This window comes from Thamnophis sirtalis, unplaced genomic scaffold (genome assembly GCF_051295495.1).
Source record: "Thamnophis sirtalis isolate CommonGarterSnake01/CBP01778 unplaced genomic scaffold, rThaSir2_p1.2 scaffold_5, whole genome shotgun sequence".
In the NCBI taxonomy this organism is placed as follows: Eukaryota; Metazoa; Chordata; class Lepidosauria; order Squamata; family Natricidae; genus Thamnophis; species Thamnophis sirtalis.
Genome location: NW_028261385.1, coordinates 89642173 through 89669007, shown reverse-complemented (window position 1 = coordinate 89669007; position 26835 = coordinate 89642173). Strand labels below are relative to the sequence as shown.

Below are 26835 nucleotides of genomic sequence, written 5' to 3'. Positions count from 1 at the left end.
TTATTGCATAAAATGAGCTGCAAATGCCAGTTCCCAGAAACCCACTAATCAAGTATTTAATATCTGCAACTCTTCTTCTACTTCAATGCCTAAAATGGATGGGTTGGGAGGAAATCTACAAGAATGTTACCTGCTCCCTGGCACTGCCCCAATTCTTTGTGATACGATTATATTACAAGTCTATATTTTTATAAACAAATCAGTAAGTGCTTTTCTCTTGTCTCTATCAAGAAATGTTTCATGGTGACTCATTGTGGAACCCTGACGATGTGGGGGTATTTCTATAGCCCTGTTTTTAAAAAAAGACAAAGACTAGACAAGCTATTTGTTTTCTTTTGCATCAAAGATTCATCCATTCTAATCTTTCTTTTTGCTGCCATCTAGTAATTGTCTGGATTTTTGCAGTCCACGCCCATTAGTGCAACTATTGATCTTCCAGGTTTTTCCTTCCCTTGAATTAGAGAGCATTAAGACAGCTGATCTGCAATTTCTTACCTATTCTCCTGCACAGCTATCTTCCATCTTGTCCACAGTTACACAATGTACACATAAAGTATGGGTGTTGCAGTTATTGCTAATTAATTGTGGAGCTATTCCAATTGTGGAGCTCCACCATGGTGGAGGGGTCACAATCCAGTAGAATTAAGCAATCTTAAATCAACCAGTCTATTTTGGATTGTAGTTGTTCAACCTGCAGCAAATTAAAATATAATCCAATATTCAAAAACATGTTTAAAACTCACAGTAATGAAGCGGCTAGACAGAAAGTACTAAAAGACAAGTCTTCAAATTAACAGTCTTCCTATTTGCCATGATATTTCTTTTACATATTAATTAATAGTACTTTTATTTACTGCTATTTTGTTAGCATTTCTTTCTTTTTCTTAGCTGGCATAACTGGCATTCAGGGACCTAAATCGTAAAAAGAAAACATTGCAATAAATAGCAACTTTTTTTTATTCTTTTCCTTCTCCATAGCCTCATCAACACAATTTTAAAAAAAATCTAGCTGAACTACAAAAAGAACTAAACAAAGTAGAAAAATATTCCTGCCTTCATTCTCTCACATAACAAATTCATGCCACACTTTTAAAAGGTTTGAGAATTTGAGGGTGATTCTACTTTTAAAAATGAAGATGGGGCACTTTTCAAAGGCAATGAAAGCAAATGCCTGAAAGCATTGCTGAATTGTATCAAGGCAATTTCAAAAATTTCCCTTTATTCATGATGCCTTCAAAGAACTTCACAGAACATATCAACTTCATCACTTTAAATTGTCTCCATATCTATTCGGTCATATGGAGGGCTTATTGGAGCTTTTAATAAAAAATGGTCAATATTGTCTTACTTTATACTTTGCATCTTGCTTCGGAAAGAAGTGACAATTAATCAAATTTCACACTGACTAAAGTTTAAAATATGGGTAATGCTAAAATTAGAGATGGCCTGAAAATTATTTTTCAGTTTCATAATCAGCCATTAAATTAGCATCCCATAAATATGCTTCCTTTTTCACCATCAGCATTAAGAAATACTATATAAATTAGGCTAAGCTATTTCTATTCACATATTCATAAAAAGAAAAAATATATATTTATATATGTAGTATTTATGTGTGTATATATATATATATGTATGTATGTATGTATGTATGTATGTATGTATATATATATATGTATGTGTGTATATATATATATATATGTATGTGTATATATATATATATGTATGTGTATATATATATATATATATATATATATATATATATATATATATATATATATATATATACACATACATATATATATATATACACATACATACATACATATATATATATATATATATATATATATATATATATATATATATATATATATATATATATATATATATGTATGTATGTATGTGTATATATATATGTTTTGATAACGGGATTTGACACTGGAGAAAGGTGAGTCTAATGAGAACTGTAGAATCACAGACAATGTATGTTACCAGACACCAAAGCTTCTAGCACCTCATGGTTCCGCTGAGTGTCCTTTCAAGCTGTATCCGAAGAAGAGTCATAAGATGCAGACACTATGAAGTTGCCAGTACTAGAATGACTTGCTACGGACTGAGCGGCCTGTTGGCTTAGGTTGTTGCAGATTAGCACCAGCTGGTTACTCTGGGCTTCTGAGAGGGTGCTGCAGCTCTGGTACACACTGAAGTTGGTCTTCCTTCCAGGAATATTCCCTTTCTCACACATAGTCTTGACCATCTTGGCTAGTTTGTTCTTACCTAGGGCCTGGCAATTGTACCAGTGTAATGCAGCTAGATTAACAACCGGCTTAATGGATAAGTAGAAAGGGGCATCCTCGTACCGCATCGCGGGGGGACGCCTTTGCGCGTATTCCTTATAATCTTGCACGGGGCAAGTCTGTGGAGCATGCTGAGTGGCATACACTCGGGAATCTGTGCCTGTTCTCTTAATCTTGGAATTCCCATCGCTGCCATCTTGGCCCATCCATTCCAAGTATTCTAAGCCGGTCTCTGTCACCCGAAGTCTAATGTCCCCCCATTTGAGAGTCGACCCGTGGAAGCCAGTACAATGGCCAAAGGCCTTTGTGTTGTTGAGCCAGACAAGGTTCAGCAATCCCTCAGGATTATATCGGCTTAGCAGGCCTCTTTTGCGGAGAATCAGCTCATCGGCAAAAGTAAGTTTCATTGATTTGTGCGGCTTGTTGCCTTTGCCTTTGCACCTCAGTTCCATCTGCTTCTGCTTCAGTGCTTCCTGGGACCTCTTGAATTCCTTGTCTCGGGTGATGCTGTATGCATATCGATGCTCTTTGAGATAGCGCTCCAGCCCACACTGGTAGTTGGCCAAGCTGTTTGGCTCATATTCTGAACCATCCTTCTGCCGGGCATCGACAAAAAAGGATGCTAGGTAAGCATCTAGTTCTTTGCAAGGAATAATGTAGATCTCCCTGGTTTCTGAAGGATACTTAGAGATGAGAAACTCTCTGAAGTTTCGGAGAGCTGTCTGGGTACTGCGAATAGTTTTCTCATTTTGCTCTCTACTAAGTTCGGCAGCTCTCTCATCTTGGTCTGGGAGAAGCAAAAGAAGTGATATGTAAGAACAAGCTCATGGGATGCATAATTTTTCTCAAATTATGTTTTTCCTTAAAACAAAATAAAAATCAATTAATGTTCACAAAGATGACAACGGTGTAATTCCTTACATACCTGTCAAGCACGGACAGCCAACTTCTGTTTCACAAATGATGTTACTAAAGATATGAAAAAAACTTAATATATATATATTCTTCAACTTACTGGCACACATTTAATTTACAGAGATTTGTAGGGAGAAAAACCTGAGATTTAGGTTGGTTTACATTTTGGAAGAATCTAGGAAATAGAAAATATTTTTCAGTGATTCCACTGTTGAGTGGAAAGGTCCAATTAAGAAAACAATACTGAACCATTTCATTTGTGAAATCAGAGGCTGTACTGGTTCCATGTGTTGTTTATATACTTTTAATCAAAGCACTTTATAACATGCTAAATAAGCTGAGCGTTTGGGTATTAAAACATATTAATGTAATGTGTTAATTCAAAAACAACTTACATTCTTTAAGCAAGTCTAGGACAGTGGACAATTTATACAAAGAACAAAAATGTAAGCAATTTTTCCCCGCAGACCGAATGGCCATGTTGGGTGATCTTGACTAATGATTTATTGAGAAAAACTTTCTGTCTTTCAACTAACAATTTACACTTAACAATTTATAGGAAGTTACTTTGAAGGCTGAAATTTAAAAGGATGTGGTATTTTTCACTTTAGAGTCCTAGAAAAACTGTCTAAAGCTGCCCACATAGATCAGATTTGTGTTCATTTTCTAATAAACACTGCAAAAGATCCCAAAGATTTTACTAGTTCAGAATAATTTACCATAGTCATCTTTGTGAGAAAAAATGTTTTCATCTATTGTTTTTAATATCCTTAAATGAAATATATGGACTCTCCAAATACTAGTTAAGTACACTGTTACATATGGTTGCCTTTAGCAAGTTAAAGAATCAATTTTCAGGGAAACTATGGGTTTATCAGTTACTCATTCATATTCCATTCTATCTTTCATTGGTTTAAGATAAAATAGAAATCAATTAATCAATGTCAATATCAAAACAAATAAGCAGATCTATTTATCATAATTTTAAAAAATGCACTTGTTTTCCTGCTTTGTTAAGCATCTCTTCATCTGTTAACTGATTCATAGTTTCTGTGCTTATTGCCAAATACATTAATTACAGGAGTACAATTAAACAAAATTAAATAGTTCTATGCCTCCAGATATGGACAGAGATCAAGATGTACCAAGAGAGGAGGAGGAGGACTGAACAGCTTGCCTCCTGGAGTTGGGGTGGGGGTGGGGTTAATGGAATAAGGACTCCAACCCTGGGCAGGGGTTGAACTAGAAGAGCTCCAAGATCCCTTTCAGCCCTATGATTCTATTCTTCTTTCCATTTGTTTCCCAATGGAAAAAAAAATCCTCTTCCTCAAAGCTACCATGTGAAAAAATGCATACCTAATCTTTAGAAGGGGCAGGGGTAGGCTGCTACAGGTTCACCTGGCTTTGGGAGAACCCATAGCTAACATTATGGGCAGTTCAGAGAATCTCCAAATCCCATCCTTGGCTGGTCCCACCCACCCTTCCCCTCCCAGGAGTCTCCACGTGGCCCATTTTGGATGTGAGGTAAGTGTGGAAGCTCAGGGAGGGGAGGAAAACAGGCCTCCCGGAAGGCCTCCGGAGCCTAGGGGAGACAGTTTTCCCTCTTAGAGGTTCGAGGAAAGCCTCCAGAGTCTGGGGAACACAAAACACCTCCCCCCCTGCCACCATAGTGCAGGAGACCAACTAGGCCATGGCCACACCCACCCAGCAACTGGGCAGAGAACCCGTTGCTGACATTTTTGAAGCCCACTCCTGAGAAGGAGGAAAGGAGCAATGAAACATTAAATGAGGGGGAAAAAGATGATTCAGAAAGTGGAATGCATAAGAAAGAAACTCAAAATAATCCTGACTTAATTTAGTTTGCTATAAAATGAGACAGAGAGAAATTCTGGCAGTCTTTTTAGATTCAGTTCTTCTACTTTGCAACAAAAAAAGGGCATTCTTACAATCTCTGCTGCTTCAGTTTCTTGACCTTAGTTCTCTTGAAGGACTGATAAGCTATTACTTTATAAACAGAAACCTAGAATGCTATTGCCAAGTTCAGAATGTAGGACTAAAGGCAGTTTCTTTCCTCATCTGCCAGATAATTCAGTTCTTTTTAAAATTTAAAAGAGGAATAATCATTGTATCCCCATAAAGATGTCCTTTTTTCCTCTCTTCCTTGTAATCAGATGATTTATGCCCCATTTTAACCAATATTTCACGGAGGGGAATTCCAGGGACTGTTAGAACAATTTATCTAAAGAATGCTAGGGGGTGACTTTGAGGTACTATTGTGATGTCTTTGTATTCACATCTCACACAGAGAAGTATATTTGGATCTAAACTGGATAATCTTAGGAATGTAAATGCTTTTGCTGGGACTCAGATTTATTGAATTGTTCTTCATTTAATTTTCAAAAGGGGGGTAATATTATTTTTTTAATTATTTTTTAATTTTATACACATAAGCACATCAACAGAACACATAAACACATTAACAAAAATAACCACATAACTTAAAAACAACATAGGAACAATAAGTTCCATCGTATATCATACAGCAGTTCCGAATCGGTTTCTTTGCAGTTAGTGTTTTCCTTTCTGTATATTTCTATCTTGCGTTCGTAATCTTGTTATTCATTATCCATTTTTATATAAATTTCTTTATTTATTTATACTTAGCTACTTATGATCAAGTATTATTTACCTATATTGTGCTTTATATTTTTACTATCATCTATTCTCTTACATGCGGTTATAGGTATACATTCATATAGTTATTCTTTTTCTTTGCCATTCTTATATTATTATTATTCCATTTAAAAGGCGTATAAGGTATAATTTGGAATGTATTATTTACCATCCTTCAGACCTGCTTTGACACCACCTTATTTTCTCTTTCTTTTCTTTTCTCCCTCCATTCCTTCTCTACTTCCTTCCTTCCTTCTCTCCCTCCCCTTCTTCCTTCCCTTACTTCTCCCCTACTCTTACCCTTTGTCTTCTCCTTCCTCCTTCTCTTTTTCTCTCTTCCTCCCTCCTCTCCTTCTCTTTCTCTCCCTCCCACCCATCTCTCACCTTTCTTCTTCCCCTACCTCTCCTCCACATCTCACCTTTTTTCTCTTTCTTTTCTTCCTCCCTTCCTTCTCTACTTCCTTCCTTCCTCCTCTCCTTCCCCTTCTTCCTTCCCTTACTTCTCCCCTACTTCTACCCTCTTTCTTCTACTTCCTACCCTTTCTCCTTCTTTTTCTCTCTTCCTCCCTACTCTCTTTCTCTTTCTCTCCTTTCCACCCACCTCTCCTTACTTCTTTCTTCTTCCCCTACCTCTCCTCCACACTTCTTCTTCCTCTCCTACTATCTCTCCTTCTCTCTCCCTCTCTCCCACCCTCCACTTCTTTCCTTTCCTTCGTCCTTCCATTCTCTACTTCCTTCCTCCCCTCCTTTCCTTCCTTCTTCCCTTCCTTTCTTTTTCTATTGTGATAGGTGTCTCTTTCAGGTCCAGTTTATGTTTTCTTGAAGGTGTTATTTCCACAAGTCATTTTTTTCATATTATTTCCTTTTTTCTCTAGCCTTCTACAGTCTATATACCAGCTATCATCCTGATTTTTTTTCACCAATCATGACCCCTTGTTTTACTCATAATTATTATTTTTGAGGGTTGTTCTATTCTTTCATTGCTTTTTATTTCTTTGCTCCATCCATCTATACCAATTAACCCATATCTGGTCTACTTTCAATTTCTTAGGAATGTTAAACATCTGGGCTCTTTTTTTTGTGAGTTCAGTCCATTCAAGTTTATAGACATAATTGTTATTTCTTGATCCATCTTTAGTTGAGATTGTTTCTTTTATTTCTAGTTTGTATCTGACTTTTCCCTCTTGCGCCTTCCTTCTCTGCTCTCTCTCTTTCTTGCCTCTGTTCTTGTCTCCAGCTTCTTCCGCTGTCTTCCTTCTCTGCTCTTTCTCTTTCTTGTCTCTGTTCTTCTCTCCTGCTTCTTTCGCTGTCTTCTGATGTGTCTTCCACTTGACCTCTGTATTCTAATTCCTCTTTGCTTCCTTGTTTTCCTTCCTATTACAGTGTTCTTCATAGAATTTGTGTGCTTCTTCTAAATTCTCTATCTTATATCTTTTTCCTTGCCAAGATACCAGAACACCTTCTGGTACCAGCCATCTGTACATTATTCTGTTTTTATTCAACTCGTTTGATAAAAATTGGTATTGCCTGCGTTGTTCCCGGATTCTCTGTGGGATCTGTTTAAGCGTGGTCAGCTCTTTTCCCTGTAGTATAATCGTCTTTTTTTTTTTGGTACACTTCATCTCTGGCAGTTTTTTTAGTGAATCTTACATGTACCTCTCTCGGGAGCCTATGTCTCCTTGCATAATTAGTATTCACCCTGTAAGCCACATCAATGTTTGCTCTCAATTCTTGTTCTGTTTTTTGCAGAAATTCAGTAAGGATAATAGCCATTTTTTCTTTAAGATCTTCCTCCTTCTCTTCCGGTATGTTTTGAAATCTTAGGTAGAATGCCGCTTTTTCGTTTTCAAGTCGGATTATTAACAATTCCAATTCTTTATTAAGTTCCCTATATTCTATTTCCATTTTTCCCATCTTCTGATCTGATTGTTGTATTTTTTCTTCCATACATTGGATTTTCTGTTCGTTGATTGTTAAGGTATTCTGTATCTTTTCAACTTTATCGTCTACAATTTTGATTGTTCCTTTCAATTCTCCCATTTCATTTTTTAATTCTTCGTGATTTTTCCTTGTCTCTGCTTGGCTTATAGCCAAGGTCTCCTGTATCATCTGGAGCATCGATTGCATGTTTTGCATCATAGGTGCTGGTCCCGCTGATTCTGCCATCTTTTCCCCTTTCTCCAAACCCCATGCACTCTCCATTGTTTTTTTATTTGAGGAGGGGGGCATTGCTGCACTCACATTGGGTGTGGTCTTTTTCCCTAATTTTGATGAGGTTGCCATTTTTAACCCCCCTTTTTTGGTCTTGCCCACTATTGGTTATAACTTTTACCTTATTTATACCTTATCAGTAATATCAATAATATATTATAATTATTATAATTGTATAAACCAATATTCAACAACAATTCCACAATTATCCTTCCTTGGTATCACCTTTCAATACTTAAACAGTCCTATGTAATAATACTAGTAGTATTCTATTTGATTAATTTGATTAGTAAATATCATAAATTTATACATCACACCCTATTCTTGTATCAATAGATATCCCTCAGTTTTGTCAGTTGTTCAGTATTCAGTTCTAATAATTAGTCTCTCTAAGTCACTCTCTCCTTGGTGTCAGTGTTATAGTCCACGAAGCAAAAGACAGACCTCTATTTCTTGTCTCTGGCACAGCTCCAAGCTCCCAGTCAGATCAATATCAGATACTTAACAAATTCAACCCAGTGGCAGAAGGAAGCACAAAAAAAGGAAACTCCGTTTTGCCAACCCGACTATTATGCAGTCACTTCTTTAAACCTTCCAAATCCTTCCGGCAAATTTTGTTCCCTGGAGTCCATGTCGGGATTTTGTTCTTACTGTGGCTTGTTGTGGCTGTCCCTTCCTGTCCATTCTAACTCAGCCTCTTTGCATTTCTTCTTTCTGGCAAACTTAAACTGTAAAAAACAGCTTCTCTCCTGGCTTCTTCTTCTCTCAGCTCGCCCACTTTGGCAGTTTCGCGTTGCTTTCCTCTCTGGATTGTCGGCAATAATAGCAAGGACCCAAATTCATCTGCTTCTATTTCTGTTTCTTCCTTCTATGTGGCCGCCATTGCTCACTCCTAACCAGATGGTAGGATATCTTCTTCATCCATTTAGGGGGGTTTCTCCTATCTGCCGGGGGATTTGCCTTACCACCCCGGTGTCTGCAGAATATCCCCTTTAATCTGCTGGTCTCTTCGGGATCAGCAGTGCTCCAAAAAAGAGCCCACACGAAGAAATTAGAGCTAGGGGTTAGAGGAGCTCCCTTACCCCGCTCTAGGCACAATGACGTCACCACCCGGAAGCCAGGGGGGTAATATTAGATAACCTAGTATTTCTAGTATTTCTAGTATTTTTCCTGAATAACAGCTTGGGGAACAGATTTTCCAAGATGGACAGGCCTTTAAAAACCTGGAATATTAAAAATTTTCCCTTTTCAAAAGGATAGACTTATTCACTGTGGCATTGATCCCCAATGGTTGCCATTAAAGAAATTGTGCAGAAATGGACAGAATGACGGGTTGGCTGAGGGACAAAGGAGAAACAGAACATTATCTTAGCTGGAACCTATGGTATATGTGGGCGACAAGGAGAACAGCAGGGACTTAAAACGTGGAAAGTTAAATAGCAGTTGTTAACAATGGGAACTAAAAGTGAACATGGGTATTGTAATAGATCCCTGAACTTTGTAACGAGAAGATTCTCCTTAGAGACTAAACAATGAGGAAGGAAAAAAAGTTGGGCTGTGAATGACTGTCACCGCGGGGGGGTGGGGGGGTTGTATGTTTAAAACTGTATTCGTATTTGTATATTTTATCCTTAAAAAAATGTATAACCAATAAAGACTATTTTAAAAAAAAGAAATTATTCAAGTCTTAAAACAGTATTCGATATCAGTGATAAACTGGATGAAGAAGAATAAAGTTATAGTTAATACAGCTTTTTATATTTATATTTATTTATTTGTATCCCACCTTTATTATTTTAACAAATAATTCAAGACAGTGAACATATGCAACACGCTTTCCTCCTCCTATTTTCCACACAACAACCACCCTGTGCGGTGAGGTAAGCTAAGAGAGAATGATTGGCCCTAAAATCACCCAGCTGGCTTTCATGTCTCTAATTCATTGCTGTTTCCGAATAAATAATGAATTATTTTTTCTTTTTTTTAATAATCAATCCAATTTTACCAATTAAAAAGTAATCAGCATATGCTATTCTAGCAGTAACAGCACTGATAACCATGTAAGCATTTTAAAGAAATCATTATTTATTTTAATATTGGTCTTTCACCTAAGCTAGTCACACTTGCTGGTTGTCAAATCATATATATTTTTCTGGTTTGTTTTCACCAATGCTTCTACCAGATTAACAGAGTTGGAAGGGACCTTGCAGGTCATCTAGCGCAACCCACTGCCCAAGCAGGAAACCCTACTTCTGCCTCTGCCTAGGATCGAACTCACAACCTCTGGAAAGAGTGAGAACATTATGAATTGCTTTATACAACATGCCAAGTCATGGTTTTAATCTTCCTTTTGGATAGCCACAGTCATTAAGTTGACCCAATGTGAAACCTGATTTATATATGACACTGGCTTGTTTGTACATAACAATACATCACATTATGACATAGCATGTGAAATTCCAGATAAGAGCAAGCCAGGATTAAAAACAAGCCAGGATTCCTAAGCAAGTTTCACATGTTCATCTGTGATTTATAACCAGATTAGATACTGGCTTCTTTCCTGTGGCTGGGCCATACCCCAAAACACTAAGCACATTAATGTTCCTCTATATGCAAATCCAGTTATTGCATTCAAAACTAGGCAGAGCCATTGCAGGGATTTCTTCTGGCAGTTTGATTCTCCCACTTCACTGACAGAAGGAAGATGAGGGATACACATAAAATTGTGGAATGCAAGGCAAGTAGGTCAAAAGCGGGGGGGGGAGTTCTTTTCTCTGCTCCATTGCAGTTAACTTCCTTCTCTTTGTGAAGTGTTGACAGGGGTGCAATTTACGTGTCATCTGTTTTGACTAGGCATCAGATGTAATGTTGATCACTGTGAAAAGGATTAAATGTTTTCTCAAATAAAGTCAGCCAGCGCAATGCATTATTATCCGGGGCTATGACTAAAATAGCTTTAGGAGTTTGTCCTATTTTCACTCTAAAACAAGCTCTTGGTATCGTTATGGGTTCCGGTTTTGCATGCTGACTTTTCTTAAGCCACTTCTGTGTTCAAAATAGTATCCTCCATGAGAATGCATCTTCTCATGGTTGACTCAGCCTTCCATCCTTCCGAGGTGGGTAAAATCAGGACCTAGATTGTTGGGGGCAAGATGCTGACTCTGTAAACTGCTTAGAGAGAGCTGAAAAGCACTGTGAAGCGGTATATAAATGTAAGTGCTATTGCTATTCTCTAAGTTTGGGTGGAGATGTACACAGAGCTACAGGGCTTAGTACAGACATAGAGAAAATTACTATATGTTTACTTACAAAGGAGTCATATTGTAGTCTGAATGCAGGTAGTCCTTGACTTATGACCACAATGGACCCCACAATTTCTCTTACCAAGCGAGGCAATCGTTAAGTGAGTTTTGCCCCATTTTACAACATCCTTCTTGCTACACTTGTTAAGTGAATCACTACAGTTGTTTAAGTTAGAAACTTTCCACACTTTCCACATAGTTGGAAAGTGATTCTGGCTTTCCCATTGACTTTGCTTGTCAGGTGGTCAGCTGGACCCCGGGACACTGCAACCATCATAAAAACGAATCAGTTGCCAAGTATCCCAATGTTGATCATGAGACCATGGGGATGCTGCAATCGTCATCAGTGTGAAAACCAGTCATAAGTCACTTTTTTCAGTGCTGTAGTAATTCAAACAGTCACTAAACAAATAGTTGTAAGTTGAGGACTATGTGCATTGTATGTTGGAACAAAAACAACATTGTATTGCCATACACATTGAAATAGTGTATATTTTTCCAATGGTTATCAATGGGTTTCCCACTTTCTTTATATTACTGGTATATGTACCTCACCTTATACGTTATGAAAAGTGCAATCTAGACTCACATATGTAGATTTTTACCGCTTGCATTTCCAAGAAAACTTCCATAGGGATATGATCTGTGACTTGGTAGGACTAACTATCAAGTAAGCAACCACAGAAATATTTATACAATTAGAATAAATTAATACAGAAAATAATAGGCTTGCTAATTAAAAGTACCTTTCCCTGTATTTCACTCAGGAATAATAGCTAACTAGCAATGCACATTATGTTGCAATACTATATACTTACATAAAGATGTAAATCCTATTGAACTAAACTCCTGCATAGTATTACACTTTTCTTCTGATAAGATTATCATTCTTGCTGCATAAGAGATGGAGAACAATTTATATAGCAGCATGATTATCAAGTACAATTAGTTGTTCATGATCATTTGCAAATATGATTTAAACATATTGAAAAACCTCATATGGGTTTATACTAACATGAGTTTGTTTACTCAGTCTATTTACAGTATATAGCCACCAATCTCAGCACATGATTCTAGACATCTGACAACAATTTTAAATAAAAACATTCACACCAATAAACAAAATAACAAAAATTATGAATTCAATGCTGTGCCAAGGATTGGCTCAGAACTTGAAAATATGCAAACCATCATAATAATCAAGCTTATTACACATTCTGGACTTAGGCTTGGTGAAGAGCCAGGACTTTAAGACTTTGACTGAAGGCCAACCGGATTGGGGCTATGTAAGTCACAGGTGGAATGTTTCTCATATATGGTGGGCACCATGACAGAGCAGGCTGGCTTTTGGTTTCCACTAGCTAACACTACTTCTTAAAAGGAGCCTAAATCTAGCTCCTACTCCCATATTGTTTGTCCTCTTGGTTTTAGTCTCTACTTAATTCTTATTTGTTTTTAATTTATTCTTTATTATTTTGTAAACTCTATAGAGCTGTTTCAACAGGAAATGGGAGGTATGTAAATTTAATTTAAAATGGATAAAATAAAGCATGTCCACCCTGTGAAAAACAATTCAGAGAGACTGTCCTGTAAATAGCCAGGTTCGTGTCATGAAGAGCTCTCTAGTTAATAACCAGCACCATAAATTGTATCTGGAAGCTCATTGAAAGCCAGTGTAGCTAATGAAACAGTAGTGTTATGTGGGCTTACCATAGCATGCCCAAAATTGTCCAATATAGTATGTAATCATTTGCAGAAACAATATGTTTTAATTTTAAGGAAACATTTGCTCACACAAAGAAGCAAAGTCTACAAATTTGGTCAATACAAACATAATTGCACTGTATCATTTGAGTGAATGTAATTTTGTGCTTCAGCACCTAAGCCTCCAGAATGTCGGTACACCAGAGTATTTTATACACATCCTGCAATTATTTTGTAGCTCTTCACATCATCAGAATTCTGACTGACAATGTACCATTCCAAGCAGGGTCCTGTTTAGACATCAGCGTGAAATGTGCTAAACAATCATCACATCTTTTGTAGAAGGGCTTGTCACAACATAAATCAAATGTGTTATAGCTTCTTATTCTTGTTTAGTAAAGATAAATGATCCATCTGCAGTGAGGCTATGATATCTTTTATGAATTAAAGATCTCTTGTAACTAAGAAACCATTGAATCTTCTTGCAAAAAAACCCCAAATTGTTTATCTTGAACTTCAATTCTTCAGGTAATATGCCTTCATAGAGACTCATTTCAAAACCTTGAAGAGTTAAGACAAATTTTTAGTCAAGAAGCACATGCTTCTAAGATGCTGGGTTTTTTTCCTATCAATTTCCTACTTCAAAATTCTTTCAGTCTTACAAAACTCAGGAATGCCTACCAAGGGAGATGTTTTAAGAAAAGATGTGTGTATTTTTATGAATGCACAGATGATCATTGAGAAAAAAGTTCTAGCTGGTCTCCGTACATCGTAAATGACCTATCTGCCCATGAATGGGCAAATACTCCCCAACAACAAAGGGATAAATCAGATAAATGAAGTCCAAAGGTGCTTTTTCCAGAGGCAATTGGACTTTCTTTGTTTTTCTTTGAAGATGTTTCACTTCTCATCCAAGAAGCTTCTTCAGTTATGACGTGAACTGAAGAAGCTGAAGAAGCTTCTTGGATGAGAAGTGTTTTCAAAGAAAAACAAAAAAAGTCCAGTTTTGAAAAAAGCACCTTAGGGATAACTATGACCAGGATGACTGAGATCTCCATAGATAAAGAAGCATTATCTCGGTCTTCAACACTGAGATGGTAATGCTGAATTATGGATAATTGAGATTATATGGTTACTCTCCAAACACATCTAGGATCGGAAAGCCCTGACAAAAAGGCTCTTGAGGAGGAACTTGGTTGAGTAGAAGAATACCGAGATCCCCTTCTACTCTCATATTAGACGTTTCATGAAGACATTGGGAAGGGTAATTATTTTAGTTAGTAAATTTATAAATTTGTGAGGGGGCTGGTTTTCTTTTCTTGATTTAAATAATTTATTTGAAAAAGTTACTAAAATTGGCAAAACTGAGTCATACAATCCATCTCATAAGCCCAAGCTCTGTGAATGTCATGGGAATGCAGCATTTTTCTCAAGAGGCATTGTAGCAGTTGATTAAAAAAAAAACTAGGAATAATTGCTTATGTCAGATAAAAATGTTCCAATTTCTTGAAGTTTTTGTTAGAATTCAACTAGGATCTATTTCTCCTATACAGTCTCCAAGGACAGACCTTCACAGTGACTATATAGATTTCAACTATTCAGCTGCATTTTGCCACATAATGAATATGACTTTACCTCAGCGGATCCTTTTTTATACATATCTGCTGTTTCATAAAGCTATTAAATTTTATCTGACTCCTTTTGTTTTATATTAATGGATTTTAATTGTTTTATTTTATAATATTGTGAGTCCATGTGGTTAAATAGATCTAACATAAGCCCTATAATGGTTTTTTTACAATGCTCGAATATAAGCCCCGGTTAAGATAGTCAGCCTGACGAGCACATTTCCCCAAAATAAGCCCTAATTGGAAAATAAGCCCTAATGTGACTTTTGGAGCAAAAATTAATATGATCCAGTCTTATTTTGGGGAAAATATGGTAACTCTGATTTATTGTAAAAACCCTGACATAAATGGAATGGAATATTCTTTATTGGCCAAGTGTGATTGGACACACAAGGAATTTGTCTCCAGTGGATAAGTACTCAGTGTGCATACAGACAACAAAGTGATAAGTCATACATCATAAATCAAGTTATAATCATAAATCATAAGAAACAAATGATAAATCATAAGATATCAATACAAGAAGGTAGTAGGAAAGATGAGAAGATAAAAATATAATAGAATATTTTAAAAAATAAAATAGAATAGAATAAAAAATAGAAATAGAACCCAAAATAAAGATTTCTAAATAAATTAATAATTAGAAGCAAGATTAAGGTAAAACTACAACTGGAAAATTGAGCCCAAAATTTATGTTGCTAAATGAGAAATTTGTTAAATGAGTTTTGCTCCATTTTACGACTTTTCTGGCCATATTTGTTAACTGAATCACTGCAGTTGATAAGTTAGTAACATGGTTGAATTCCATTGACTTTGCTTCTCAGAAGGTTGCAAAAGGTAATCACATGACCTCAGGACCCTGTAACCGTCATAAATGTGAGTCAGTTGTCAAGCATCCGAATATAAATCAGGTGACCATGGGGATGCTGTAATGTTCGTAAATGTGAAAAAATGGTTGTTAAGTCCCTTTTTTCAGTCCTATTGGAACTTCGAACAATCACTAAAGGGATTATTGTTTTTTTATTTTTATTTTTAATTTTCAAAACAAACAACACAAAGTATCCTCCTTCTTTACTTACTGTAAAAAGTATATCAGTTGGTTACAAAAAAACTTTCAAGCATCTCTTCCACAGTCATCAACCATAATTCATATTAACTCAAGTATTTTAACTCAGATATTTATACATACTACCATCATCATACCTCCATTTTCATTTGATTATAATTGTTTAAACGTCCTTCATCATAAAATATATCAAGATTTAAAACATAACCACATATTGGCATTTCACTTGCTATTTCTAAGATCCTCCAATAACACTGAATCTTTATGGCCTATTCTAGCTAAATATCCATAATATTTAGTAACAAAAATTTCTAATCCTCCTTTCCAAATCACTATTTACCATTTACATCCAGTTTCCTTATGTTGTACACATACATACATACATACATACATACATACATACATACACACATACACACATACACACACACATATACACGTTGTTATCATTATTCCTCCTTTATTTGACTGTATCCTGTATCATAACATTTTCCCCCTAATAATCAAAACTTAACTAAATTTAACAGTTCTTTTTTATTAGCCTTTATATATGACCAAAAAGATTTCTAATCTTCCTTTCATGGGTACCATTCAAATATTCATATCCAATTATTGTTATGTGATTCATAACAATACATATGTATATATTATTATCCTTATCAATTATTTATTTGATTATATCTATTGTCACTAAATTTCACTAAATTTCACTAGTTTTAAATTATGCACTTCCGTCTATCAACCTGTATCTTTCTAGTAGCAAAACAGTTTCATGTCTTCTGTCATTTGTGGTATCAGTCCTCTAATCATCTCCTTAATCAAATTTGTATGGACTCCTCTTAGCAACTCATTGCTTATTAAGTCTCTCAGGTAATTTTGATGCCCTTCTTCTGTTTCCTTAATCAGCTTATCTTTAATTGTCAGTGGTGTTATCAATGATGTTGCTAATAAAATTTCTCTCTTTAAATCCATCTTTTGTTTTTTCTTCTTCTGTATCTTGCCATCTGGAGTAGAGTTCCCCACCATTTAATTCCTCTTTCAGTGTTCCATTCTTTCCATTTTCAGACACAAACCAATCACCATAGATATCAGCCGATTTAATTTCTTTATGGTCATTTTCCTCTTCGGTTTTTAGGACTCTAACCTCCAATTTTTCCACTTGATAAGCATCTCCAACTTCTTCATCATATTTTACTGTTAGATGCTCTAGGTTTTCCAGCTTCTTCTCCGTTCTCTCAAATGTATTTGATAATTTCTGAATTTCTAACAATATCTTTTGCAGGCTTAAAATTTCTTTCTGCTCTTGAAGTTGTGCCATTATCTCCAGCTGACAAACACTGATGCTCTGGCTTGGAAGGTTTTTACAAGATTAAGCATAAATTCACAATAAGGTCTTATTTTTACTTTTCTCTAGTTAAAGATATACTTCAAAGGAACATCTGTATGCTTTTCTTCTTATCACTCTCTATAAACAAACACTGAGACCTTGAAGTGCCAAGCCAGAATAATCAATGAAGAAAGAGTGTTTTGTTTCCAATACACAAACCTCCAGCCTCCGAGTAGCAGTGTTTTTCTTTCCTTCTGTTGTTACAATTTTCTTTGTTTCCTTTTGTATCTTTTTTATATTCCAAGTTAAATAAAAGTCAAATTCTTGAATGAGTTAGAGAAGGAAGGGAAAAAACACCCGCAGTAGTGAAAAAGGAGAATTTTAGTCCATAGGTTACAAAGAATAATAATAAAAGAAAAAAAATAGAAGAAGAAAACTTAATTCATTTGTTTTAAAAGGCTTGCATAAATTCCATCCATGAACATAGCATTTAAAAAGTAAGATAACCCACTGTCCAAAACCATTCAAAGCTTAATTCCACCGCTTATTTCTTCTGTTCTCAAATTTAAATTAACTTTAAGTTTTTTATAGGCAGTCTCTTTTAAAACGGCAAAAATTCCTCACCAGCTGGTAACATTTTCTCTTTCCGTATCCTTCTGTTTTTGAGCCACCCCGACTTTATCAGCCTAATGGCTGGATTTTTTGTTGCCGACTTGAAGAACTTCTCTTGGATCCATCAGGGACTTTGCGATGTCCCTGAGATCAGCAAGACGTATTCTTCCTGTTCACCGTCTCTGCGGGACGGTTTAGGTCCGATTGGACCACCCAGCAGCAAAAGTATCAGCTGCGGTCTCGGAGCATCAGGACAGCATGTCCGTATCGTCACGACATTGGCTCCTCTCAAGGGATTATTGTTAGGTCAAGGACTACCTGTAATGTAAACAGAGATGTACACAAGCATTGACCTTTGGTATGGAGATGGACATGCTGCTTGATCCCAACATCAGGATTGTGTTTGACCTCGGGGGGGGGGTGTTGGATGGGCATGGTCAGGGTGGGCATGGCCAGTTCAACATCACTCATATCAGCCATGCCTGTGGTGGCCCAAGCACTCTGCCAGTGATACAGGCTCCTGAGCTCCGTTCTTGACTGCAATGGCCTCCTGCAACCTACTGCCAGTGAAAATGGATCTGGGGAGGGCTGCATGCAGCCTTCCAGAGTTCTGTTTCACTGGCAGAGGGACCGCGAGCCAGTCCATTGCGGTTTCCAAGGCAGCCCTGTGGGCCAGATCTAAGCACCACATGGGCCAGATCCGGCCCATGGGCCTTGAGTTTGACACCCCCGGACTATCACATATAGTTTGGTTCCAATTGCAACTCTCACCTTTTGCATGTTGTCATTGAAGGCAAACTGAAAAACAAAGAAATGAAGCATCATATGCAATAAATATTTTATTACATTAATCATAATAAGTTATGCTGTTGTCTAACCAGTGAATATTCTTAAATCAACTTTAGAATGTGATTGTAATTTTAGGCTTAGCAGCATGAAGCTGCAAGGCAGTAATTAACCCAGTAAATCACATTCTGGAGTTTTCTATGGAACTTGACAGTACTCAGCTGATATATTACTTATTAAGAAAGACATATAAAGTCCTTAGACTGTAAATACTTTTTTTAAAAAAAAGATTGTATTGCCAAATGCAATAAATCACAGATGCCTTTTTCTAATTTATCTGTTATATCCACAGGAATATAAATATATAATGTGCAGCGACCTATTGCTGCCAGCTTCTCAGTGTACAGAATACAGTATGAACTTCCTAGGGAACTTCAATTCTCACCTCTTAGAGAAGATAAAAGCTATAAAACATTGCTATTATTGAATTTATGCCCCCACCCCCATTTATGCTATTTTATCAGATCAAATCACTGGATTTAAAATGCATTGCCTTTCTCTTCAACACAATTATAGATTATTTAAAATTGTGCAAAAGGAATAGGAAAACATAACAAAGAGTGTTCAATTAAAGAATGCAGTCCCTGATCCTCTAAAACAGAGGTCCCCAATCCCTGGTCTGTGGACTGCCACCAGTCTGTGGCATGCCAGTAACCGGGCCACGCAAAGCGATGCCCTATCCATGGGATGCAGGGAGCATGGAAAACCACAGCCCTCTGATCAAGGGTTGTATTGACTTACCTTCCCTACCAGTTTGCAAATGTGAGCGCACGTGCCACGTCCACTCATCGCTTTGCCTTAAAAAAGGGCCCAAATGGGATGCCGTAGAGCTGGGGTGAGTGGGTGGGGCCACTTCCGTTTTCCACTACCGATTCAGGCAAATTGGTCAGAACTGGCATAATACCACCTCTGCCTCCAATCCACAGAAAAACCTTTCTCCATGGAACTGGTCTCAACTTTTGGGCAACAATGCTTGAAAATAAACAATTGGAACGGAGATGGATTCTGAGAAAAATTTGAGAATCATTCCAGATGATGAATGATTCCAGGTGAGGAATGATTCCATTCCATTCATGGAGAAGCTTCTCAAATTTGGACAGAATGTTGGATCATAGAAGAATGTAGACCAGTTTCTCAACCTTGGCAACTTGAAGACATGTGGACTTCGACTCTCAGAATTCTGGGAGTGAAGTCCACAGATCCTCAAGTTGTCAAGGTTGAGAAACACTGCTGCAGTTTGATCCAGTATATTCTTCCTTTATTTATGCAAATCTTTTATATCTTGCCTCACCTTCTAACACCTCAAGGCAGTTCACAATCAAAATCATAAGATGCATGCATAGAAATAAACCATTGGGTTAATTTCTGACTCCTCAATTGAATGCTGTCACTATGGAATGTAATCTGTGCAGAGGCAAAAGCATCTATTTGAAGAGCTCTCTAGCTGAAGTGTTAAGCTATTAGTTCTAGGTCTGCTACAAAAACAAAATCCTGCTGATATTTTTCATGTATTTCTTTGAACTGAAAAAAATAAATTAAAACCTTATTATATAAGTAGTCAGAAGGGACGTGGTGGCTCAGTGGCAAAGCAACTGAGCTTGTCAATCAGAAAGGTTGGCAGTTAAGTGGTTTGAATCCCTAGCACCTCGTAATGGAGTGAGCTCCCGTTACTTGTCCCAGGTTCTGCCAACCTAGCAGTTGGAAAGCATGTAAAAATGCAAGTAGAAAAATAGGAACCACCTTTGGTGGGAGGATAACAGCACTCTGTGAGCCTTTGGCGTTTAGTCATGCCGGCCACATGACCATGGAGACATCTTCAGACAGTGATGGCTCTTCGGCTTTGAAACAGAGATGAGCACTGCCCCCTAGAGTCGGAATGACTAGTACATATATGCGAGGTGAACCTTTACCTTATATAAGTAGTCTGATTTGCCTATGATTTGCCACCTTTTGATACAAAGTGCGCAAGATGGGAAATGGCTGCCAAGCTTTATCGCTCTGGCTTCGGCAGACAAAAGTGAACAAAAACTCATGGGACTAACCCTGGAAACTGCGCAAAAAGGGGCTCCTGCAAGAGACTGAGATTCAGAAGATCTAGAGAGGGAACTATCTGGGGGGTCGCCACTTTCGGGCAGCTCCTGGATGGTGTTGCCGTCCGCGGTGGTTCTTGCGCTGGTCGGCGGCGGTGACGGCAGTGTTGTGCTAATGGCAGCGATTTCAATCTCGATTCTGCTGCCGTGGGGAGCCCCTGGACTGGTGCCGGGCTGTGCCGACACGGCGGACTATGCATCGTCTCTTGGAGGGGGTGGTGAGTCTACGATGGTGCTTGTCGAGATCGGGCGGCTGGTTCTGTCTGCCGCCGCCGCGGCTCTCCTGGGCGTTCCCTCCCTCCTTTCTACTCGGCTCGGCCTTTCTTCTCGGTGCGGCCTTTCCTCTGCCTGGCCATCGCCGCTGCGGGGCCTCTTGTTGCTCGACACTTGGTCCATTTTAATCTCAGCTCCTGGGCCTTTGATCTCGGCTCCGTTTACTGCGGCCATCGTCATCCACTGCTGCCCCAGGAGTGCCGCCTCAGACAGCGCCATTCTTTAGACCATCTTACTTTCAGCGCTGCCAATTTGGATAGGTGGGGCACCTGGAGACTGACCGAATACCTCCCCCAGCGGCCGCCATTTCTGGCCTTGGCTGGAGCCTTTCTCTTCTCTTTTCCTCTGTTTCCTCCTCTGCTTTATTTTTCAAACAATACCACCGCTGCAGCAATTATGAAGATCTCTTGGCATATTGACAGCGTCTGTGGCTTGTTTTGTATTACATGCCTTCAGCAGAAGGGGGCGACGGATGATGGTGAAGACGCGGGTGGGGATTTAGTGCCCTTTCAACCGACACCTACCCCCCCTTCAATCCGCTTCAGCCACCCCAGACTTTGGACCCTTTTTCTGCACCATTCCAGGCCCACAGGAGGGAAGAGAAAACAAGACACTCTCCCCCTGCACCATTACTAGTTCCAGCTATCTGAACTTCCACGAACCGCTTGTGCGAAATCAAAAACCTGTGTTAATCTTGTTTGTGAAATGTGTGTTTGTATGTATGAAGATGAATGACCCCACATTTTAAATTAACTTAATTTTATATTATTGTATTATTGTATTTTTTAACGATTACAGTGGGGTATGTATGAGGAGAATGCCTGTGCGGTATACATGAGAGGACTGAGAGTGCGGCCTGGAACCCCCTCCACTGAGTGCAGAAGCAGAAGTGGATGGTTGTCCAGGTCCGCCTCTCGTCCTAGAATGAATGGTATGAATGGCCTGCCAGGAAGAATGGGGGGCGTGGGAGGAGAGGAGGGGTCAACGGGGATGGGGGCAGGCCGGAGCATCTCGGTTACGACCGGGAGGGGCAGGTATGATGGGAGCTACAGGGCTAGCCATTACCGGGGAAGGAGGGTTCGCTACATCACAGCGATCCCTTGTTCCGGCCCTGTAAGCTCAACTCAAGGACCTGGTGACAAGAGAAGTCAGGGCCCTGGTCTCAGGTTGCTGCTGCTAAATGCCAGGTCTGTGATTCATAAAGCTCCCCTCGTCCGGGACTTAATATTAGACAAGGGGGCAGATCTGGCATGTATTACTGAGACCTGGCTGGGCCATGAAGGAGTCCCCCTCTCAGAAATGTGTCCAGAGGAGTTTCAGGTGCTCCACCAACCACGACACCAGGGGAAGGGGTGGGGGAGTGGCAGTTGTTATCCGAAGGTCATTAGTTCCTCACAGGATCCCTGCTCCAGATATTGTGGGGTGTGAGTCTCTTCTCTTGAAGTTGGACCTAGGCGTTCAAGTGGGCTTGTTTTTGACGTACCTACCTCCCAGCTGCGTCACAACAGCCCTCCCTGCGCTCCTAGAGACAGTAGCCGGGGTGGCGGTTGAGTTCCCCAGACTAATTGTACTGGGGGACTTACACCTACCATCTCTAGGCGAACACTCTGATGGGGCACAGGAGTTCATGGCTTCCATGACAACCATGGACTTGACCCAGGTAATTCAGGGTCCAACTCATAGAACGGGACACACGCTCGACCTCGTATTTCTCTTGGGGCAGTTGAGACGTGATCTTGAATTAAGGGGAATAGAGATCTCGCCCTTGTCATGGTCAGATCACTCCTGGATGAGGCTTGACTTTAGGAAGCTACTCCCACATTGCAGGGAGGTGGAACCAATTAAATGGTTCCGCCCCAGGCGCCTGATGGACCCGCTGGGATTTCAGAAGGAGCTTGGAGTGATACCTGACTCCCTTGCCCATAATCAGACAGAGTCCTTGGTTGCCGCCTGGAATACTGCGGAGGAAGTGGACAAGGCCATGGGAGCGATGAGCACTTCCACCTGTTTACTGGACCCGTGTCCCTCGTAGTTGGTCGCAACCAGCAGGGAGGTAACACGAGGCTGGCTCCAGATGATTACGAATGCGTCACTGCAGGAGGGATCTTTCCCGCAACCTTTGAAGGAAGCGGTGGTGAGACCCCTCCTCAAAAAGCCTTCTCTGGACCCAGCTATTCTTAACAACTATCATCTGGTCTCCAACCTCCCTCTTCTGGGGAAGGTTGTTGAGAAGGTGGTGGCCCTCCAACTCCGATAGACCTTGGATGAAGCAGATTATCTAGGTTCCTTTCAGTCTGGTTTCAGGCCTAGATACAGCATCGAAACCGCTTTGGTCGCACTGACCAATGATCTCTGGCGGGCCAGGGATGGAGGAAATTCCTCTATCCTAGTGCTCCTTGACCTCTCAGCGGCCTTTGATACCATCGACCATGGTATCCTTCTACAACGGCTGGAAGAGGTGGGAGTGGGAGGCACCGTTTTACGGTGGTTCTCCTCTTACCTCTATGACAGGTCGCAGTCGGTGTTGGTTGGAGGGCAAAGGTCGACCCCTATGCCCCTTAGATATGGGATGCCACAGGGTTCGGTCTTGTCCCCCCTCCTATTTAACATCTACATGAAGTCACTGGGTGAGATCATTCGCCGGCACTGGATTAAATACCATCAATACGCGGATGATACACAACTATATCTTTCCGCCCCATGCCAGCTCAGTATAGCGGTGGACGTGATGTGCCAGTGCCTGGAAGCTGTCAGGATCTGGATGGGAGTGAACAAACTTGCACTCAATCCTGACAAGACCGAGTGGCTGTGGATGTTGCCCCCAAAGGACAGCCCAGATAGTCCATCCCTAATCCTGGGGGGTGAAAATTTACACCCCTCAGAGAGGGCATGCAACTTGGGGGTCCTCCTGGATCCACAGCTGACACTAGAACATCATCTGTCCTTTGGCCTTTGCCCAGGTTCGCCTGGTGCATCAGTTGTGGCCCTATTTGGATCATGAGGCACTTCAAATGGTCACTCACACCCTCGTCACCTCAAGAGTCGACTACTGTAATGCGCTCTACATGGGGCTGCCCCTGAAAAGTGTTCGGAGACTACAACTAGTCCAGAACGCAGCTGCGCGAGCAATACTGGGTGTACCAAGATACACTCACGTTACACCTATCCTCCGCGAGCTGCACTGGCTTCCTATTGGTCTCCGAATGCGATTCAAGGTGCTGGTCATTACCTTTAAACCCTACATGGCTTAGGACCTCGATACCTGCGAGACCGCCTACTGCCGCATACCTCCCAACGGCCGATAAGATCGCACAGGGTGGGCCTTCTTCGGGTGCCGCCAGCCAGGCAATGTCGGCTGGCGGCTCCCTGGAGGAGGGCCTTCTTTGTAGCCGCTCCAACCCTATGGAACGAACTTCCCCCTGAGATCCGGACCCTGCCCACTCTCATGGCCTTCCGAAAGGCTATTAAAACCTGACTATTCCGGCAGGCCTGGGGGCTGACCTCATGATTGAGGTCCAGCCCCGACCAGAGTGGGTGCATGATGTGATTTTAATCTATTTTCTTTGTTTTTTAATTCTTTATATTTTTAAGATTTGTTTCTTTCTGTAAGCAGTCCGGAGTCCTCCGGGATTGGGCGGCCTATAAATCTAATAAATGAAATGAAAGTGATGCACATTCATATTTTAGTTAAAGAGCAAAACTGGAACTCTTAATGTATTTCCCCAAAGCTCCAATCAAATTAAGTAAGTTATGAAGGACAAATCCCATGGAGAAAAAAAGGCTGGGAAACAGGATGATTATCTGCATTACAGGAGCAAAAAGAAATAGAAAGTTTGCACAGCAACCCAACTGAAGATTGGGTTTGGATGAGAAGCAAAGCGAAATGTTTTCACAGGGAAAAAAACCCCAAAGGAACTCCAATTGCCTTTTGGAAAAGCACCTTTGGGACAGCCATGATCTGGATGACTGAAAATCTCCAGACATTTGCAGAGAAACATATTAGCAACAATATCCTAAACTATGGGACAAGGGAAGGATTTAACTTACATATTTGATAAAAAATATCAATAAAATGCTCTGCCTACTTTGTTAAGGTAATTCACAAAACTTTAAAAGACAGCAGAACATATATTCATTCATGTCCAATATGGAAATCCCAGCACATACTTTCACTTAGGTTGTTACTCAGGGTTTACTAACAGTGACATAAATAAGTGCACAGTGGGAAATGGAGGAGAAACAGGAGACAATATCTGATAAAGCTAAGATTGAATTGACTTTTTTATTGCTTTTCAAAGTGGGAATGTGAGAAATAGTATTTAATGCAAAAAAAACAAAACCCCACCCATGTAACCTGGAACACAACTGCAAAAAATGCTTCTATCTGTTCTATAAAGACCATTTCACTACTTTTGTATCCAAGGTGTATCCCTTAACGCCAGTCATTATAAATTCACAAAACAGAGCCAGTGTCCCTCTAACTACTACCTTGCAAATAACTTCATAATTTTTAACTCTGACTGTAACTTGGGAAATCATTGTTATTGATTAACTTGATCTTTACTACAGCCCATCCTATGCTAAGGACTCAGACAAATAGTAATGTCATAGCAATAACGGTGCCTGTTTGGGATGTTAATTAATTATTAATACTTCACTTTTGGAAATGTCTAGAAGCATTCAGAATTAATTTATGGAATAATTGGGACAATACTATACACTTTAGAAGTATGAGAAACTTGAATCTTCTACTTTATCAAAGGTTCATCTTCCAGCTTTGCTAATTGTCTTTTGAATCTTTTTTTAAGGGATATCACCTCCATCTCATCCCCAACACATTGCTGAGATAGCCTGAAACAGGTGTTCAGAGTTCTAAATTATATTTTGCCTCTTCTCTTAATGCATGTTTTATAGTATGAACACGCTACTAAATCTCAATGACCCATTCAAGGATGATGCTGTCAGGGACTGTGAACTGCCCAGGTGCTACTGATCACTTAAGTCTGTTAGGGGCATATTCTTTCTCTCATTTGGTTGCTGGACAATGTGACACTGTTGCCATTTTGACTTGGCTGCCCAAGAGAATAATCATCTGGCTTCCAAGACTTCTGATTGTGCTTTGTTTTTTCAGAACTACTGTGTTACATTCCAATGTTTGAAATACAGGTCTATTGATCTCCCAGAAGATCATCGCATCTCAGAATTGAGTTGACCACTGGTTCTTCCAACAGGTGTATAGCAATCTTTTGATTGATTTGATGGCTACAAATTTTATTGCTCTGGAATGGGGAGGAAGAATGCAACAATTTCATATATTCTGCATAGTACTTTCTCATCCTGCAGGTCATACAGATGTTCCTTTATCACAAAATGACTCTGGGATCAATTTTATTTTCCTTTTGAAAAGCTACAGTTATGTTTTAGCATTGATCTGTCAATAAGCATGGTTTTTAGGAAAATGGATATATTTCTGGCTATTGTTACAGGACTTCAGTATTCAGCCTTGGAAGGTGGAGGAAATCTGCAAGAACTGAATGAAGAGTAAGAGAAAGGAAGAACTTTGTTGGAGCATATTAAACAATACAACAACATGATGTATTTGATGGGGATTTTATCCAGTGGTGGGATTCAATCGGTGTAACAACCGGTTCACTGAACACATGCTTTGCAAACGTGCGTTTGAAAACAGTTCTAAAACTTACCTTTTACTGCAGCTCCAGTGATTAAAACAGCTGAGGCACGGCAATCCGCGCCTATCAGCTGGGCTTCAAACAAGGAAATATAGGACAGACTAGTGCAGAGGCGGGTGGGAGGGGCCAAATGATCGCGGGAACCACCAGTTTGCATGAACTGGTCTGAACTGGCTGAATCCCACCCCTGATTTTACC

General features: G+C 39.5%; 1 protein-coding gene across 1 annotated transcript in view; it reads right to left on the bottom strand.

Annotated features, from left to right (window-relative positions):
* Nucleotides 1-1896: 1896 nt before the first annotated feature.
* The window catches only part of KIAA1958 (KIAA1958 ortholog), a 102753-nt gene continuing 77814 nt past the window's right edge, over nucleotides 1897-26835 (bottom strand). Inside the window, exon 5 of the mRNA XM_087716176.1 lies at nucleotides 1897-3087. Coding sequence (XP_087572302.1) covers nucleotides 2042-3087 — 1046 coding nt within the window. The 3' untranslated portion in view covers nucleotides 1897-2041. The remainder of the gene's footprint in view (nucleotides 3088-26835) is intronic.